We start from the raw sequence: 18,350 nt of genomic DNA, 5'->3' as shown, positions 1-18,350 counted from the left end.
TGAGAATCTTCCTTCCTTCACATGCCTAGTGGTAGAGATTGGCGCACAGTAGTGGCGCGGCCTCCCTGTTGCACAGTGATTCGCGGCCACGCCCCCGTTGCACCGCTGGCCGGTGCCGAAATCGCTCCGTCTGAAGGCCACAGAGGGTCCAGACAGCCGAAACGGGGCCCAGTGCGGCCGCCGGAGCGTCTCGGCGCCCGATCGCCTTGCCGCGGATCACCTTACCGCAACCCGACACCCGCCGGCAGGCGTCTATAAGAAGGTGCCGGCCACTGGTCAGGGCACCATTCGATTTCTGCTCACAGGACAAGCAGTGATGGCTCTATCTCTGGTGAGTACCAGCAGAGTTTCCTCTGCTTCTACCTCTGCTCGCCACTCCGCCATCCAGGCACAAGAAGCACAGGCTTGAGTGACGTCTAAGTAGTTTCGTCCTCTCGTAAAACGGATGGTGCGTGTTTGACTCTCGCGTAGATTGAGCTTGTAAGCTTTTTGTGCTCTCAGTAGTATAAGAATCAAATGATAGAAATGGTTAGATGTGTGTGTGTGTGTGTGTGTGTGTGTGTGTAAAGTGCTTGGAAACAGACAAGAAAAGAGATAAATTCTCTAACCAGAATCCAGCCACATTATCCCATCTCGAGATCTAAAATATGGAAACTAGAATAAACGTAACAAGCATATTTCGCTTACTCTACGCTGATACTTGTGACAGTTGCGCTCCTCTGCGTATTGCAGGTACGGAAATGACCTAGTTAGGTCGAAACCAGTCATATCAATAGCATAATTTATCTGTTCTGTGCTTTCTTTACAAGTTCGTAGTGCAAGATCGGTGTATTCTGCTGACGGTACAATGACTCCTTTCTCTAAATAAATGTAACGTTAATGTGAAATGAGTACATGGAAGACATCCGTAGAAGAAGAGAACCGAAGAATTAGAGATGTGGTGCTGTAGAAGAGTCTCGAAAAATCGGATGGACTGACAAGATACGAAATGAGGAGGTTTTTCTGAAGGATCGGTGAATGAGAGCAACATATGGTAAACATTACAAGAAGTGAGGACAGGATGCTAGGACACGTATGTGGTAAGACATCAGGGAATGATTTCCACAGCAGTAAAGTGAACCGTAGAGGGTAAAAACTACATGGGAAATCATAGATTCGGATGTATACGACAAATAATTGAGGATATTTGGTGCAATTGCTAGTGTGAGATGAGGAAGTTGGCACAGGAGAGGAATTTGTGGTGGGCCGTATTTTATCATTCAGAAGCCTGATGGAAAAAATAGTACAGACTACAGACAACGATGGTGGGGGGAGGGGGGAGGGGGAGGCAGAGAGAGGGAGAGAGAGAGGAGGGTGGTGGTAGAAAAGACTGAGTTTTAAAAACTTGTAACCTGGCTGTAAGCCCTAGTAGCCGAATGACGGTTACAATTCTTTTTATTTTAAAAACTAGTTTGCTGAAAGAAATAGGATGTCACGGATTTCAACTGCTGACTTAAATTATCGTTCTGTTTCCAGACCAGACAGACACGGAAACACAGGACCCAGCGAGACGATCCATTGGTTAATGCACCGGACTGTATTTAGAACCAGTGCGGCTCAAACTCGTATCTAGTCTTCCAGATTTAGCGTTCGACACGGATGATTCGACGGTTTCTTCAAATTGCGATCGATATATTTTCAAATAATTCGGTCTGGACAGCTTAAATATTCTTTCTAATTGTGATATTTCATGCTAGAATTTCAGGTTTTGCCATTTTCGGACGAAAACTTATAACTTCGGAAGCAAAGTTCTTCTTCAGCGTATGACGAAACGTATCTCGAAACTATATGTTTTGGACTGGCATATGATTCGGATATATTGACAATGATACTTATCTAGGAAGTTTTACGTTTGTGTACAAAGTTGGCCTTCCGGTGTGGGACAGCGATTCAAGGCGCTTCAGTCCGGAACCGCGCGACCGCTACGGTCGCAGGTTCGAATCCTGCCTCGGGCATGGATGTGTGTGAGGCCCTTAGGTTAGTTAGGTTTAAGTAGTTCTAAGTTCTAGGGGACTGATGATCTCAGATGTTAACTCCCATAGTGCTCAGAACCATTTGAACTATTTTTTGTGTTCAAAGTTGGCAAGAGCCGAATCTTCCAGCGCAAAATGATATAATAAAAAAAATCCTTTAGCTAAAACTGTAGTTATTCTTAAAGGTCATCGTGATCGCGGCGTCAACAGGAATTTGTTTCCCTTAATAATAATAGATTTCATTCCAGTTCGTCTAACTCATCAGTTGTTGCGACTCTATGACTATGATATGGGCGGCACGTTAAACTCGAAGCTTCTTACCTCCAACACAAATGAAAATTTGAGTTTAAAAGTCTCGTCGAAATCGAGGTTATTACAGACGGAGCACCCAATGAGTTAGACATCGACGGAGACGAAAGTGGCCTTGTTCTTGATGAAGAGAACAGCCATACATTTAACTAGAAACCTCTAAGTCAGGGTGTCCGATGCCCGGACAGCTGTGTAAACTCTGGCAGTAATGCGAGTCTAGTTCTGTAACTTATGCTCGCCATCCCCCCCTCCCCCTCACTTAGATATTGGCTGAAGAATGAAATCATTTCGAGGCACCTTATTTGTATTTATAGTATACTATAGTATTCAGAGTTAGTTATCACTCAAAAAAATTAATCACGTATTCAATGAATGCATCTTGTGAATTCATACGAAAGTCTTTTTTTTCTGAAAGACGTCTTCGCAATGGAGATGATTCAAACCATGAAAGATAACTCTTCGACTATGTGTATTTCGTGTTAGCTATTAACATGGAAAATACGTGTAAGGATTCACTGTTGGCGTATGTAATAGGTGTAACGACTGTGGAAACGCTTGTAGGTAGCTAGGAAGACGTTATTACGACATAACAATTTCAGTAGATCTGTAGTACGGCCATAAGTTGTATAACTGAGTTATGTGTCTCTGTGGGTCACAAATGGACAACCTGTAGCGCTGGATGTTCTGATAAGCAGAACGTTCTATTATCTACTCGGAAAACTAATACGATAAGGAAAATCAAAATATATAAGAGAGAGAATGTTAGACCGTCGGTTTGTAGGCAGAAAGTCCCCTGCCATCAACAGTAATTGGCCAGTCGTCTTAAGGGACACAGTTGCAAGAAAAAAGAAGATACAGTGAAAATCTGAGTTGGCGATTCTCAGACCGGAGTTTCCGTGTAAGGGGTGTCAGTGATATTCATTAAGTGCTTTGCAGTGAGTTGTAGTGGCAGATTTGACTTGATTCGTTGAAATGTATTCCACATATTAATCGTAATATTGTGGGATTGAATTGTAAGAAGTGGGAACATAGTACGGCACTGAGACAGCCAGACCGATAAATACCTAGGCGTAGTTGCAAAGTGGCACGAAATGCAACGAGGACAAGAGTTCAGTTATAGGAGAGACGACTTAGCTTTATTGGGAGAATTCTACGAAAGTCTAGCTCCTCAATAAAGAAGACACTTTTGCGACCCATTCTCAAGTGCTGCTCGAGTGTTGGGGATCCCCACCAGGTCGTATTAAAGAAAGGCATCGAAACAATTTAGAGGCTTAAGTTCTAGATTTCTTACCGATAGGTCCGGTCAATAAGCGAGTATTATGGACATGATCCGTGAACTCAAATGGGAGTCCCTGGATGGGAGAAACTGGGCAACTCTAGAGAATCAGCATATGTGGCAGATTGCAGAACGATTCTAATGCCACCAACATGCATCTCGCGCAAGGGCCGCGAAACAAGAGAAATCGTGGCTCGTTCGGAAGCACGTAGACTCATTTTTCCCTTGTTTCATTTGCAAGTGGAACTGGAAAGAGAATTATTATAAGTAACATACAGTACCCTCTGCCACGCACCCTGTGGTAGCTTGTGGGGTATATATTTAAGTGTAGATGTACCATGCCTAATTGAAATCCAGGCTCTAAAGAGAGTTGGTACACAGATTAAATAGCTGGGAATGTGATTTGCATTGTTCAGTCGTGAAACGATTGCCGTGACATAAGTTAAATCAGTAAGAGGATCGAAACAGCATATCCAGACACTCTGGGGTGATAATGGCGTTGAAACAGAGGATGACACGCGTAAAGCTGAACGCTGTCCAGGTTTCGAGAGGGTGCGTTTCTGGATGAGGTATCGAATATATTGCTTCCCCCTACTTATACCTCCCGAGGAGGTCACGAATGTAAAATTAGAGAGATTCGAGTGCGCACGGATGCTTTCCGGCAGTCGTTCTTCCCGCGAACCATACGCGACTGGAACGGGAAAGGGAGGTAATGACAGTGGCACGTAAAGTGCTCTCCGCCACACACCTTTGGTTGGCTTGTGGAGTATAAATGTGGATGTAGATGTAGTCATACTGTATGCATCCAGGAAAGTTATCAGCAACCGTAGACTGCTGGTTATATTCGGACTGCCTTCGTGCTCAAGAGCATCTCATTACCTGTGGACAATGGAATAACTTGCTATTTAGCGCTGGGGATGAACCGACTTTCTATAAAGGCTATGGTAAACTGAACGAAGCGTTAGCGTCGTGGTGACGTCATCCTAGGTGAGTGACGTGAGGAGAGGCCGCACAGCAGGTACAGGTGGGCAGCTGTAAAGCGGGCTGCTGTTGCGCCGCAGGTGCTGACGCTGGCGGTGTGGTGCGGCGCGTGGCAGACGGCGGCCGCTGCGGGCGCGCTGCTGCCCAGCTACCAGCTGCTGCTGCCGTTCCCGGCGGGACCCGCTGCTCCCGTGGCCGCCCCGGCCAGCCGCCTGGTCGTCCTACTGCCCGGGGCATCGCCGCAGCCTCTTACAGCCACCGCCCTCGACGCCGCACACCAACAGGTACGCCACGGTCATCTTATGTCTTCGTGGCAAATCAACTGTTCTCGGGCGTCCCGCCGGGTACAGTCGTTAACGAAGTACGACGTTTCGACAGCGTGTGTTGCCGTCATCTTCAGGCGATACCCATAAAATGAGCGTCTTTCATACACCGCGCCTCTGCTTATACTCAAGGCGCGATACAGCAACGACGGTCATTTCCCAAATATTAGCTGAAGATGACGGCAACGGACACTGTCGAAATCTCATGTTTCGTAAGTAATTGCATCCAGCTTGACACCGAGTAGCAACACAAATACGCATACTGGAATTTAACGTTCTCCCCCAAGAAATTTGCAATTAATTCTTACAACAAACAAAAATAGTGTGATCATGGGTGTCCGCAGAAATTGATCCAAGAGGGGGCAAGATTCTAAAATTGTTGTTTTTCATATAAGTGATTCAGTGAGTTGGAGAACGGATAGCTCCCCAAAAGCTAAATTTGTAGTATCTCAAACGACTGACAGGTATCCATTTAATGTTTTTAGGTAAATAGCTCTAATACCGGAATGGTACCTGTATGCCAATGCACATTTTAATGGTATTAATATGTATGAATGTGAACGCCTCACTTCTGATTCAACAATCTAAAATTGCACCCTTCTTAAGATTAAATACATAGTATTCAACGAGTTACAAACCAAAAAAAATTTTTCGATTTACCACCAGACATGGAACGTGAACCTCGGTCAATACTATCCACTTGTGCTGGCGAAACGTCAGGAAAATCGTTAAACTACAGTTGGCCGAAAATACCGAGCCAGAATTCAAAAGGCAAGAAGTCAATAATGTTAGCAACTCACCTAAAATTAAAAATCCTAAACATAAAAGAATCATTGAGAAAATCCAGTTGTATAGCAAAAAACAGAATTAAACTTTAAAAACAACAATATTTCCCATGGCATTCGGCGATTCTACGTCTGCGATTTAGTAGAATGCCAGACAATCATGGCCGGCCGTTGTGGCCGAGCGGTTTTAGGCGCTTCAGTCTGGAAACACGCGACCGCTGCGGTCGCAGGTTCGAACCCTGCCTCGGGCATGGGTGTGTGCGTGATGGCCTTAGGTTAGTTAGGTTTAAGTAGTTCGAAGTTCTAGGGGACTGATTACCTGAGATGTTGTCCCATAGTGTTCAGAGCCATCTGAATTTGAACCAGACAATCATTGGTAGAAATGCGCGAGAATGATATAAATAGAATGAACATAGATTCGAGGAGGGGTAAGTGGCCCTTCTCTACCCCCAACTTGCGGACGCTCATGAATATGCTTCCTCTTGGAGTTCATCTCAGGATCTTCGGCCGATGGTCGTTTAGTCTTTTTCTGACTGGTCAGCATTGACAGACTCATCTTCTATTGCTGATGGCGGATTGGGAAGTCTATGACAATGCCAGTCTCTCGTATTGACGAAACATCAGAAAACTCACTAAATGACCATCGGCTGCTCGTATCAAATTTGAATCCAGTGTCGTAATACCACTACTACTACTCGAACAGGATACTTTCGGGTTGAATAAAATTTCGGCCCTGCAATTCCTCATTCTTGTCAACTCCGAACTATTTACATCTCTAATGGTCTCGAGATGCACAGACCATTTAACAAAAATATTATTTTTCCCGATACGAAGTGTGTAATAGGGTAGTACAGGGCTTTGTACTGTGGTGGGAGCTGGGTGGGTCGAGAGTGAGTGAGCGGCCGTGCCTCGGCAGGTGGAGGCGGCGTCGGCGTCGGCGCGCCTGTCGCCGCTGCCCCCGCAGCCGTCCCGCGCAGACTTCCAGGCGCGCGCCCAGGCCCAGGCCTTCCCTCAGCAGCAGCAACAGCAGCTGCAGCAGCTGCAGGACGACTCCGTGGTCGCAGCCAGGACCAGCTTCCAGCCACCTGTCAGGAGCCGCCCAGACTTCCAGCAGCAGGCCGCCCGCCAGCAACAGGCTGACTACCAGGTAACACGTCTACATCGCTACTGTGCAGTTCACACTCTCTTTTTTTAGACTGAATGATTGTTTTCACCCAGCATCGGAGAGTACGCTGATATGAAACTTCTTGGCAAATTAAAACGGTGTGTTAGGAAGTTTCATATCAGCGCACACTCCTACGCTGAGTGAAAAAATTCATTCTGGAAACATTCTCCATTCTGTGACAAAGCCGTATCTCCGCGACGTCCTTTCTCCTAGGAGTGTTAGTGCGACATGTTTCACAGGAGAATTTCGTGCAGGTGGGAAGCTAGAAGATGAAGTAGTGGTGGAAGCAGAGCTGTGAGGAGGGGTCGTGAGTCGCTCAGTTGGTAGTGTACTTGCCCTCGAAAGGCAAAGGTCCTGTTTTCAAGCAGGAAGGTTCACCTTCACACTATTTCTCGACCTTTCCACTATTAGCAGCATGTGGGGGAAGAACATATACATATCACTAAACTAGAATCCAGCACTGCGTGTTCTGCCTGTATGCAAATGCTTATCTCAGGAACGACTGTAGCTATTTTGATACAGTTTCCGTTAATAGATCGGTTCACGAGGAAATATTGTGTGTATAATTTATAAATATTTCGTGGAATTGACTGAGCTGTGATAAATTAAATTGTCCTGTCAGGGGCACAAGAGTCGGCCCAGTGCGCTTGCAGCTCAGGGACGGGCAACTGAAGGGCTGAGGCCAACAGGGGTCGCCTGCTGCATACACCATTCGTGGTTCACATGCAGGCGGTGTGAAGACGATCGTAAATGATCGGAACTAGCCATTATTGTACACATTTACATAATTAACAAATATTACATTAAGTAGAATTTGACCAAAATTTGGGCACTTCTAGTTGTGCATTCTCTGAGGTGTGATACGAACCATCTTCTGCGTAGGTGTTTGGATAGAGTCGACACTGAAGCATATGTTTAAATGTTTGATCTTCAGAGTCGATACCGAGACTTCTTTGTTGTAGCCCCTATTGCCATACTAAACCTGGATCTGCCCATTCCTGAACTCATGCTACTCGAGAATTTACATGGCAGCCATCCCATATTACAACTAGATGGTACAATTTCAGATAATTTTTTCCAGTCTGATGGAAGAGGAGTCCCTAGCTTTCCACAATCGAAACTAATAATCAAATAAAATAAAAAATTGTAACGTTGTATACGAGTTCTGTGGTCGTGAGACACTGAAGCGCAATAGAAAACTGAAGAAGGGTATTACCAAATTTCAACGTTGCAAAACGTAACTTACAGCTCTTTGGATATGCATCCACGTCTACATCTACAATCTGCAAGTCACCTGGAGCTGTGTAGCGGAGAATAATTGGCATACCACTATCTTTTCCCGCCTTTGCTGTTCCGTTAGCGAATGACGCATGAGAAGAATGATTGTCAGCAGATGTCCGTATTCGTTAGAATTTTACAAATTTATCGTCGTGATCATTTTTCGGGACGTACTTAGGAAGAAGTAACATGTTGCCTGACTCTTCTTTCACCAGCAGAACTCTCCGTAATGCACAACACCCGCCTTGTAGCGTATGCAGCTGCAGTTCGTTGGGGACCTCCGTAACGCTCTCGCACCAACTAAGAGATCCCCTGACGAAATGCGCCGCTTCTCGTTGGATCTTCTCTATCTTTTGTATTAATCCCAGACTGATGAACAATGGTGAAGAGCCGGGTGAACCAGCCACTTCTTTCATGGACAAAGGTCCTTATGATGAAACTTCCTCTTTTGAAAAATTTATGAATGACTGAGCTGATAAACCTCTTACGTTGTTTGATTTTCAAACAGCTGAGCAAAACTGAACGTGCGCAGACATTTCTCTCTTTACTTATTCTAATCGTCAATAAACTGCCACACAATATTTTTAGCGCAACGCAGTCTGACTTTCAATAATCCCTACAAAAGAATGGCCCTGACTAACAATAACCTATACCTTTCATGAATCACTTACGTCACAAAAATCTTCGTTATTCGAACTACTGCAATTAGCTAAATAAAAGATTCTAATTACGGAAGGCACTAACTACTGATAGGCATAGTCAGAAAATGAAAGATTTTGATAGAGAACAAACAATGATGTTCAAAAATCACTTCATGACATCCAGTCTTACAAATTTCCTTTTGCTGGCGGAGACACGTCCAGACCGTCCGCTCTCGAAATTCTGCCATCTCTCTCCCCACATCCACCACTGCTGGCGGCTCACCTCCAATTGCACAACGCTACGCGCTGTTCACATCCAACTGCCCAATACAATTGCGAATATTCCAACAATGCCAACCAGCCACAGACTGCACACAGCATAGTCAGTGATTTTCATACAGAGCGCTACGTGGCGTTACCAACATAAAAACCTAAACAGCCTACTTACACTTAAGACGCTGCGAACGAATCTCTACCTGCCTTCTGCTTTGTGCTGTTTATTTTCTCTGGTCATTCCATTTTATGTTGTTTCCGGTGATTAGTCGTGGGTACGTTACTGTAGTTAGTGTTTCCAGTGTTTTGTCGCCAACAGCGCAACCGAACAGTGGTACATCTCTTTGCCCACTTACGGGCAGTACTTTACATTTATTTACTTTTGTAGCAGCTAATTGTCGAGCCTCTGCATTACGCTACAGTCTTTTGGCGCTGCAACCTTCCTACAACCCGCCTCCGCAGTCGAGGTCGCTAACGCACGCTTGAAAGATGGCACTCAAGTTGAAGGTAAGCCAGTTCAAATCCTGTTGGTGAACGACGTTTTCATTGCCAGTATGTGGCCGGCAAGGCAAGAAGACGTGGTGGCGCAAGGATCTTTGCACCAATGCTCCGGGTTAAATTCCAAACCTCTCCGCAGTGTCTCTGGAGTGACGACATGTGACGCTGTTGGTGCTGATCCGTCCGTCGGATGGTGACGTTAAGCTCGGCAGCTCCCTTGGTGCTGTTTGAGAGTAGTAGAGTATATTCCAGCACTGGATTTCACCGTCACCCTTTTCATCGTCGTCATAATCATATAACAGCCACCACACTACAGTAAACACGGACCCAATCCCACACGTTCCTATGCGATACAGCTCAGAGATAATTACGAGGGAAGAGACAACGTGTACTGAGGAAGAATACCCTTTCCGACTAGGCAGCTGAACCCACCTCGTGAGATTTCCCAGCCAATAATGCCATACGAAATTCAATTTTTAACCTTCTTACAGGCAACGGCATCGGCTGCAAATAACATTATGGCTCCTCCAACATTATCCACTAGATGTTGCAAGGAGTAACGGCCCTATAAGAGTCCCTTGGGGTACTCCGGAAATTACGTTCACATCTGTCGATTTTGTCCCGTTACGAACTGCAGCGATATCGTGGAGCTGCGTGGGTGAACGGCGACTGCTGTGGTGCTCACAGGTGGTGAGCGACGGCCGCGGCGAGTTCGCAGCTCCGGCCGGCCCGCAGCCGATGAGGCCGTCCGGCTTGGGGCGCGCGCTGCAGACGCCCTCCTACCAGGCGCTCGTGGCTGACTACCGGTTCCGCCAGCAGCAGCAGCAGCTGCAGCAGCAGGCCTCCAGCTACCAGCCGCTGGCCACCGAGTACCAGTACCGCCAGCCGCAGCGGACCTCCTACCAGGGGGTCTCCACCGAGTACCAGTACCGCCAGCAGCCGTCGCAGGCGCAGACCGTGTCTTCGGCGGCCTCCAGGGCCGACTTCCGCCCGGGCCCTTATCCACTCCCCACGCCCTTCTCTGCGGCCCGTGCCAACCTAGTGCAGCAGCAGCAGCAGCAGCAGCAGGTGCAGCAGCAGGAGTACCAACAGCAGCAGCAGCAGCAGGATTACCAACAGCAGGGGGCGGCGTACGACGCGCCGAGGCCCGAGTTCCGCTCCCTGCAGCAGCAGGGGTTGCTGCCCGGGCAGGAGTACTCTGTCAACTTTGTAAGTACCCCCCCCCCCCCTCCTTCTGCTATAGTCCGTCTGTAAATTCAAGCGTCAGCTTGCTATGATTGCATGCTTTCTCGGCGTAATTCAATGACAAAATCTTCTCGGGTGATCATCCGAGTAGTGGCTTCGTCTTATCGCAACGCTTCAATGAGGCCATCATCTTCAGGCACCTGAAGATGATGGGTACGATAGTTATTGAAACGTTTCGACAAGACGAAGCCGCCACTCGGATGGTCACCCGAGATTCGGCTGATCATTCGAGATTTAACCATTATCAGATTCCTGGCTTGCAGACCAGTAGGGCGTGTGGGGGTTTACGTAGTTCTGTTAGTGCGCGTTTCTTCTGCTTGTTGTATCTACATCACTAAACGGCTAACCCTGTTCATGGTGCACAGATTCAGTTGCAGGTTGCCTGTCTAACAAAAATTTGTTCCATGGAACAGTACCGAAGATGAACAAGTGTTCATAGCTCTTAAAGTATGCTCTTTAGACCCCATCTTTACTAGACTGTTTTTTCCTGTTTTTGTCCGAACTACCAGCTCTCAAAATAAGGAAACCAAAGAGCTTGAAGTAGAAGAGATTTGTTTCGTAGTATCGAAGATGAAGAAATGCTAGCAGCTATTAAGGTATGCATTTTAGAGCCCATGTTTACTAGACGTTTTTGCTTCTTCTGTCCCTGTCGTATCCCTGAGTATTGACCATTCCTCTTTGGACATCCTGTGTATGCCTCGCGGAGGTCCATGAATACAAGATTAGACTAATTATAGTGCGGTATTTATCATGCGGCATAAGCGATGGAAAGAAAATAAATTTTAATACGGAGTAAAACGGGACGTATCTTCAAAATGGTTTTCAGGGCGTGGATGTAGATGTAGATACCCACTGCACAGACATGGCAAGGTTTCTATCTTAACTACTGAGATCGAATTTTTATACAATTTCGCGTAGTACTCGCTGTGTTCTTCACACGCGACATATTAAAACTACGTGCAGTATGAGAACAGAGGCTCTACAAAATAGCAGAAGAAATTCTTACCTCAGTAACAATTCTACGGCTGTGGAGAAGCCAAACTCCACGCTTTAGCTATGTTTGTCTTATTCCAGTCTTATATTGTAGAAGGATCTCTAATGCGTTTGGAGAAGATACGTTCTAGCTTGTGGGAGGCTATTGCTTGGTCGGACATTGAATCCTGCACGAAAGGCAGACATCTGAGTACAGTGTTAGTTGTAGTATGTTGCATGAAAATGACTTGGGTAATGACTTCATTATCCGGCTGCAATTACGAAACAGTGAATTATATGAGTATTATAACTTTCTGTTTCTGAAAGGTGCGTGGTTAGTGGGTAACGTTGTAGGATGCATTTGTGAAGGTACCAGAATCGAATTACAGTGACTATCTGTGGTTCAGTCTCTGGAACAAGCTGTATTCAGCCTCGTGCGGAAAAATGAGAATCAGTTTGAGTAAACTAGTAATGACGTTGATACGGGAGTCACCAAAATGGTGCAACGATAAAAAGCTTTTAGTACGCAGGAGGCCGAGTGACATTATTTCATGCTAGCACTTAAAAGCATCGAGTGGTGGATTACCGTTTAACGTCCCGTCGACAACGAGGCCATTAGACACGGAGCACAAGCTCGGATTAGGGAAGGATGGGGAAGAAAAAAAAGGTGCAAATGGCTCTGAGCACTATGGGACTTAACTTCTGAGGTCATCAGTCCCCTAGAACTTAGAACTACTTAAACCTAAGTCACACACATCCATGCCCGAGGCAGGATTCGAACCTGCGACCGTAGCGGTCGCGCGGCTCCAGACTGTAGCGCCTAAAACCGCTCGACCACCCCGGCCGGCGGGGAAGAAAATCGGCCCTGCCATTTCAAAGGAGACATCCAGGCATTTGATTGAAGAGATTTAGGAAATAACGGAAACTCTAAATCAGGATGGCCGGACGTGGGTTTGAACCGTCATCCTCCCGAATGCGAGTCCAGTGTGGTGACCACTGCTTCAACTCACTCGGTAAAAGCATCGAAGGAGGACTCGCAGATAATCTGTTCGTCTCTGAAAGCCTACCAAAATCAATATTCATTCTCTGCAATGTATAAAAATTTTTGTTCGTCAGTGTTTGGTCACAAGTAAACTATTCCTTCTTTCGAATTTCGTTACCATATACTTCATTTATCGATAAGGTTTTTAATTTTCTTCAATTTATAGTTAATCTGATGGTTTAGCTGTAACTATCTTTTAGTAATATCATGTTCGGAAAGTTTTTATCTCTTTTATCCGACTTTCACATTATCCACATAATGTTTCTGTTTGACAGTGTATTATTTAGAATGACTTACACGAATTTCAACTGCAATCCAATGTCTACTAATACATTTTATAAGTTGTTCTCTATTTTGATATTTGTTGTTTTTATTTGTTCAGTTCATTACAATACTTTCGCGTCTTTTTCGTTTCTTCAAAAAACTCTCTATTTAAGCCCTCTTCTATGGAGAGTGTTCAGGAATTCCCTTTACAAACTTCTGAGACTTGTGGAGCCACGCGGGATTAGCCGAGCGGTCTCAGGCGCTGCAGTCATGGACTGTGCGGCTGGTCCCGGCGGAGGTTCGAGTCCTCCCTCGGGCATGGGTGTGTGTGTTTCTCCTTAGGATAATTTAGGTTAAGTAATGTGTAAGCTTAGGGACTGATGACCTTAGCAGTTAAATCCCATAAGATTTCACACACATTTGAACATATTTTAGACTTGTAGAGGGGAGTGAGTACATAATATTTTGAGCAAGAACCCATGTCTAGAAACGTCATCCAACGACGCTATAGAGCGCCAGAGATATAGATTTTTGTATTTGTAGGATAATTCCGTGATCATGTTAGCCGTGGAAACACCACAAACGACTGTGTAATGTTTTTCAACGTTGCGTCAGTAACGGAAATGTAAGCAGTTTAGAAACATTTACCTCAAACGCACTGTTCGATTAAGAGATTGTATCGCTGGAAATATTATTTCCGAGCATTGTTTGCCTTTTCACTCTAGGATCACTTACCGTCTGTATAAATTTAATACTATAGGTTTTGGACGTCACATATTGCGGGTGACAGTTCTCTGTAGGGGGGTACAGATAAGGAGGTGGCTTCGTGAGGTGTTCTGTATAAAAAGGCGAGTGGTCAGCGCGGCTGACTCCCACGCGGTGGACCCGTGTTCGATTCCCAGTACTGCCAGCGACTTTTTTCTTGATGGGTGGAGTGGAACGGAGTGCACTCAGTCACGTGGTGCCAACTGAGGCCAGCGGCTCCAGGTCGCCAAAACTGACACCGCTTGGAAAGTGGTGAGATGACTCCACGCCCCTCCATTCTGCATCCAACGGCACCATTGGCTGAGGGTAACATGGCGGTCGATCGGTACTGATGGATCCGCCAGTACCTCTGGACGGACTTAACGTTTTACAGAAAGAGGTGGTGCATACTTTGCATTATCGATAGTGTGCTTCACTGTCACTGTCTTACGCACACCCTCCAGCCATTGTCTATACTGGTAACTGGCGATGCTGGGGAAAGCGCCATGTTGGCCTCTGTTTCTCCTTTTGGCTCCATAGACAAAAACCAAGGTTCGGTAAACTATCGCTTCTACCTGTTGACGTGATACTTATCCTGTTCGCTCTATGCTATCCTTAATGAACACTACAGTGGGAAAGTACCCTCACTATAGTTACTATAGCACGAAAATCATAGCTAAATACTCTTCATTTAATGCTGTTAGCTGGAGCATCAACGGTGCAATGTTCCTGCACGTCTTCCTGCTGCCTGCCTTCTCACTTACGCAGTGAGAAGGACGACGGTTTAACTCCCCCTGGCAATTTTGTACTACGCCTTGCATGAAAGTAATACATTTACATATAAAATTCAACTTTTTTTAATGAAATTTGTTTTCAAAAAATAATGTAGGTTCCTTTTTCTCATAAAGTATTCAAGAGATTTCTACAAAAATTTCTCTGTTTCATCTCTTTACATGTTGTAAGCTCCTCTCATGAGGTTTTTCGAATAGTTCAAACAGGAGAATTTTCATAATTTTTTAATTATAATTCCACAAGTACAATTTTAAATTCATGCAAAATTCCAAGCACTTTGCCCCATATCTCAGCCTGCAATCAGAATTTAGAAATTTGCTCTTGAGACAACGTTTATTAGGTTTACAGAAATATGTGTACAAAATTTCATAATTCTAGAATTAATAGAATCTGAGGAAAAGGTACATAAACTAAAAAACAAACATTTCAGGAAACGCAATTTAAATTTCAACCTAACTTTTTTCCTTATGTCACTTCATCTGAAGGCACCACATTTGTACTCTGGGTCGTCTTTCCCTTCAAGGCTTCTATTCTGGTTTCTTGTTGTTTGTCTTCTTTCCTTTAACAGATCTTCAACTAACTTTTCAGCTGAATAGGGGCGCTGTAAATCTATTTTTCTCAGGATGTCTTGAGTAAAATTTCCTATCTTGAAGCCCATGCTTTCTTATACCTTCATCCTCCCGACGTTCCCATCATTAAAAACAATAACTGCATCATAAGTTGCAATTCTGACAACTGTAGGAGATTCAAATGTGTTTTTAGGGCATCGTTTCCATATGAGTGAATTTAGAGACTCATTTGGATTTTGGGTTTTGCCATGAACACACTTTTTGAGAAGTGGAGGATTGGCCAAAGATGATCTATAAAACCAAAGAGCATGTATCAGGGCCTTCTAGATGTATCCCACACACGTTTGGTTGAAAGTAATAAACAGAATATTTGTTCACTGAGGTGGTATTGAAGTGCTACTTCAGAACGTGGGCGTGGCAGGGAGGCCGCGTCACATTTTTAATTAATTTTCAGGCACTTCGGATGCGATTTCAACATTGAAACTTTGAGAACTTATTGTCCATGAGTTGTACTAACAAATAAAAGGTAAATCTAAAATTGACATTTTTGGTCAATTTCATCAACGTCCCCCCTTAAGGAGAATGCTGGGGTGGTTTCTTCGGAAGGCCGCGGCTGATTTCCTTCCCCAATCAGTATTTGAAGACCTCTGCGGAAAGTTAAGGTCTTGTCTTCCTTCCTTTCTTTTTTTCTTTTTTACCTAGGCAGTGGAAAGAGAATATCTTTTGAGCTGCAGACGGGGAAATAGAACCTGACTTTAATAGAGGAATCATCGTGGCACGGAGTGAAGGAAAGTTATATATTACAGTCTCGTCGATGTCGAGGTGATCAAAGTACGATCGCTAGCTCAGTTCGTTCTGAATGTTTAAGGAATGTGGCTTCGCCTTTGCTGAAGAAACCAGTCAGGCATTTGCGGAAAGTCAGGATGACCGCTCCGGAGCTTCCGTTGGAGTTTCATTGGCTACATTCGATTTGCTCAAGCTAGAAGGTAAAAAATGTTCAGAGGATGGGTGCACATGGGGCGATCAAAAGTTGTCCGGAATTCGAGCTGCTTTGTCTCTGTATGCGTTGGTAGCTGCCGACTACTTGACACTATGCAAATCACTGGTCACTGGGCCGCGTGAAATGTGAGCCCGCTGGGTTACGTCACTGGCGGGAGTTAACGGTGCCTCGGAAATCGGCGAACGGAACGAGGCTGTGGGAAGCGACGACACTCGATCCCGCGACCCGCTGCTCGCCTTACGCTGCGGCGCGGCTCCTCCGCTTGTTGCGTTATCGAACAGGTGACCACACACGAGCGGATTTCTGCGGCGTCCCAGTACCGCGGGTATTTCTGAGAGATCCCTCCCGCCCATCTCGGGCTCGTCGTTTTCCACTGACGGGCATGCATCGCCCGTCGTGTCTAGTCTCTCAGGTCCAGCTGGAGGTGGGGTCTATTCGTGTGTGAGTGTATAAACCGGCGGATTTTCGTGATTTACAAAACATGCGGTCTCTTCACCTCTCTTCTCCCTAGCGACACTTGTTTCACCCGCGCCCCGCGCTCTCACTTAAAATAAACCAAATTAAACGACGAGCAGTACACTTAGGTCTCCTGCTTGAAAACCACACGATTCCTGGACTCCTTGAGTTGAACTTTCAGAAATTGGAAGACTTCAGTTTGCCAATGCTTCGTGTCTGACCACTCGCACTAATGATAATAATAATCATAATAACAGTAATAATAATAATAATAATAATACTGTGTAGGCTCTACAGAAGTTTAGTAGCCATTAGATAGTAACTATTATGTCGTGCTGTTAATCATTTCGTTTATTGGTGGGAAGTGAATAATGAAGCAATTTCTGGTTTATTTTGGAACTACCTACAACTCGGAGAAGGTATTTCACGAAATACTTAAGCGTATGTGACACACGTCTCTCAACTTTACTGTCGTAGAAGCATGGTGCTAAATACGAAATGGTTGGACTTTGTGAGGAAGATGATCATTCATTAGTTTCACTGGCTGTAATTTCCATCACAATTTGTCTCGCGTTAATGTTAGTAGTTGAAATAAATAGAATATAATTATTGATAACTTACGTAATCAGTGCTACAGCCTTACGAAATATTGATAATAGTTATGATCTTTTAAAAATAATTTAGACTCATGATCAACACGTAATTGACACCTTTTGTTTTTACCCCTCAGAAAATTACATTTTATTTCTCAGGGCGTAATTATGCCTGGGTTGGGAACCACTGCCTTAGATGACAGATAACTGAGTTTACTTCCCTGTAGCCTTTCAGCACCGAGAATCCGTTTCCGTGTAACACTAAGTTGTCATACCTTCTGCTCTCAGCGGCATCTATGAACACGTGTGGTAATAATTTTATTGATGAGGCACACTTACCGTAAGTTAGTTTTTGAAAATTTGCGCTAAATTCTTGTTAGTTACGTAAAGGATGAAATATACACATCGACACGATCAACGAACTTGTTGTGCCATCTTGTGCCCAGTCTACATCACGACACGTTCAAACCAGACGCTGTCGGGCTTCAGTTTCCAGTTTATATGTTACTCGTTTCTTTTCGAGCCAGGAGGTTATAGAGGCGCTATGTAACTCTCCTTTAAATGATACTTTTTTTTCCAACGACGCTACGACGTAAGACACATCGACCATACTGAAGCACAATACACTGGCCAGAGTGAAGTGGAATGGAAGTTCTGATGACTGACTACTGGGTGTCTGTGATTTCAGGAAGGAGACGGCTTTGGCTATGGATACACGATCCGCGGAGACCACAACCTGCAGCGTGCTTATTGAGGACTCGGAGAAGGTGATGACGACGACAGCGAAAAAGGCTACCACCATGATGACGACGACCCCGCCACAGAAAAAAAACTATACTGCCAAACGCTCAGCTTGTATATAGCATTTTACCACGCATGTAAATAAACTTTGCTTCGAAAGCATATACACGATTTTTTTCTTTGATTTCTCTCCCATCATTACTCATCTACTCTTCTCAACTAGAAATATACTGCGTAAAGTGATTTCGAGATAACGGAATAAGACAATACATAAGTTAAATGCGATACATTGATCAACAGAACAATAGCAATGACATTATATAGCATTGTGGGCTGGCGGTTAAGTTAGTATTGAATGTGCGACCGGTTTAGATCAGAGACCATTTTCAGG

The 18,350-nt window shown here is 44.9% G+C and overlaps 1 protein-coding gene across 1 annotated transcript; it reads left to right on the top strand.

Annotated features, from left to right (window-relative positions):
- The first annotated feature begins 202 nt into the window (after nt 1-202).
- On the top strand, nt 203-18,123 carry LOC126177053 (putative uncharacterized protein DDB_G0271606). Its single transcript, XM_049924293.1, has 5 exons — nt 203-331; nt 4,659-4,862; nt 6,603-6,833; nt 10,229-10,750; nt 17,907-18,123. Exons 1-5 carry the CDS (start codon nt 317-319, stop codon nt 17,970-17,972), a joined length of 1,038 nt encoding a protein of 345 aa, XP_049780250.1. The 5' UTR covers nt 203-316; the 3' UTR covers nt 17,973-18,123.
- Nucleotides 18,124-18,350: the final 227 nt, after the last annotated feature.

The sequence above is a fragment of the Schistocerca cancellata genome, chromosome 1 (genome assembly GCF_023864275.1).
Source record: "Schistocerca cancellata isolate TAMUIC-IGC-003103 chromosome 1, iqSchCanc2.1, whole genome shotgun sequence".
In the NCBI taxonomy this organism is placed as follows: Eukaryota; Metazoa; Arthropoda; class Insecta; order Orthoptera; family Acrididae; genus Schistocerca; species Schistocerca cancellata.
This window is presented reverse-complemented; position numbering and strand designations above follow the sequence as displayed.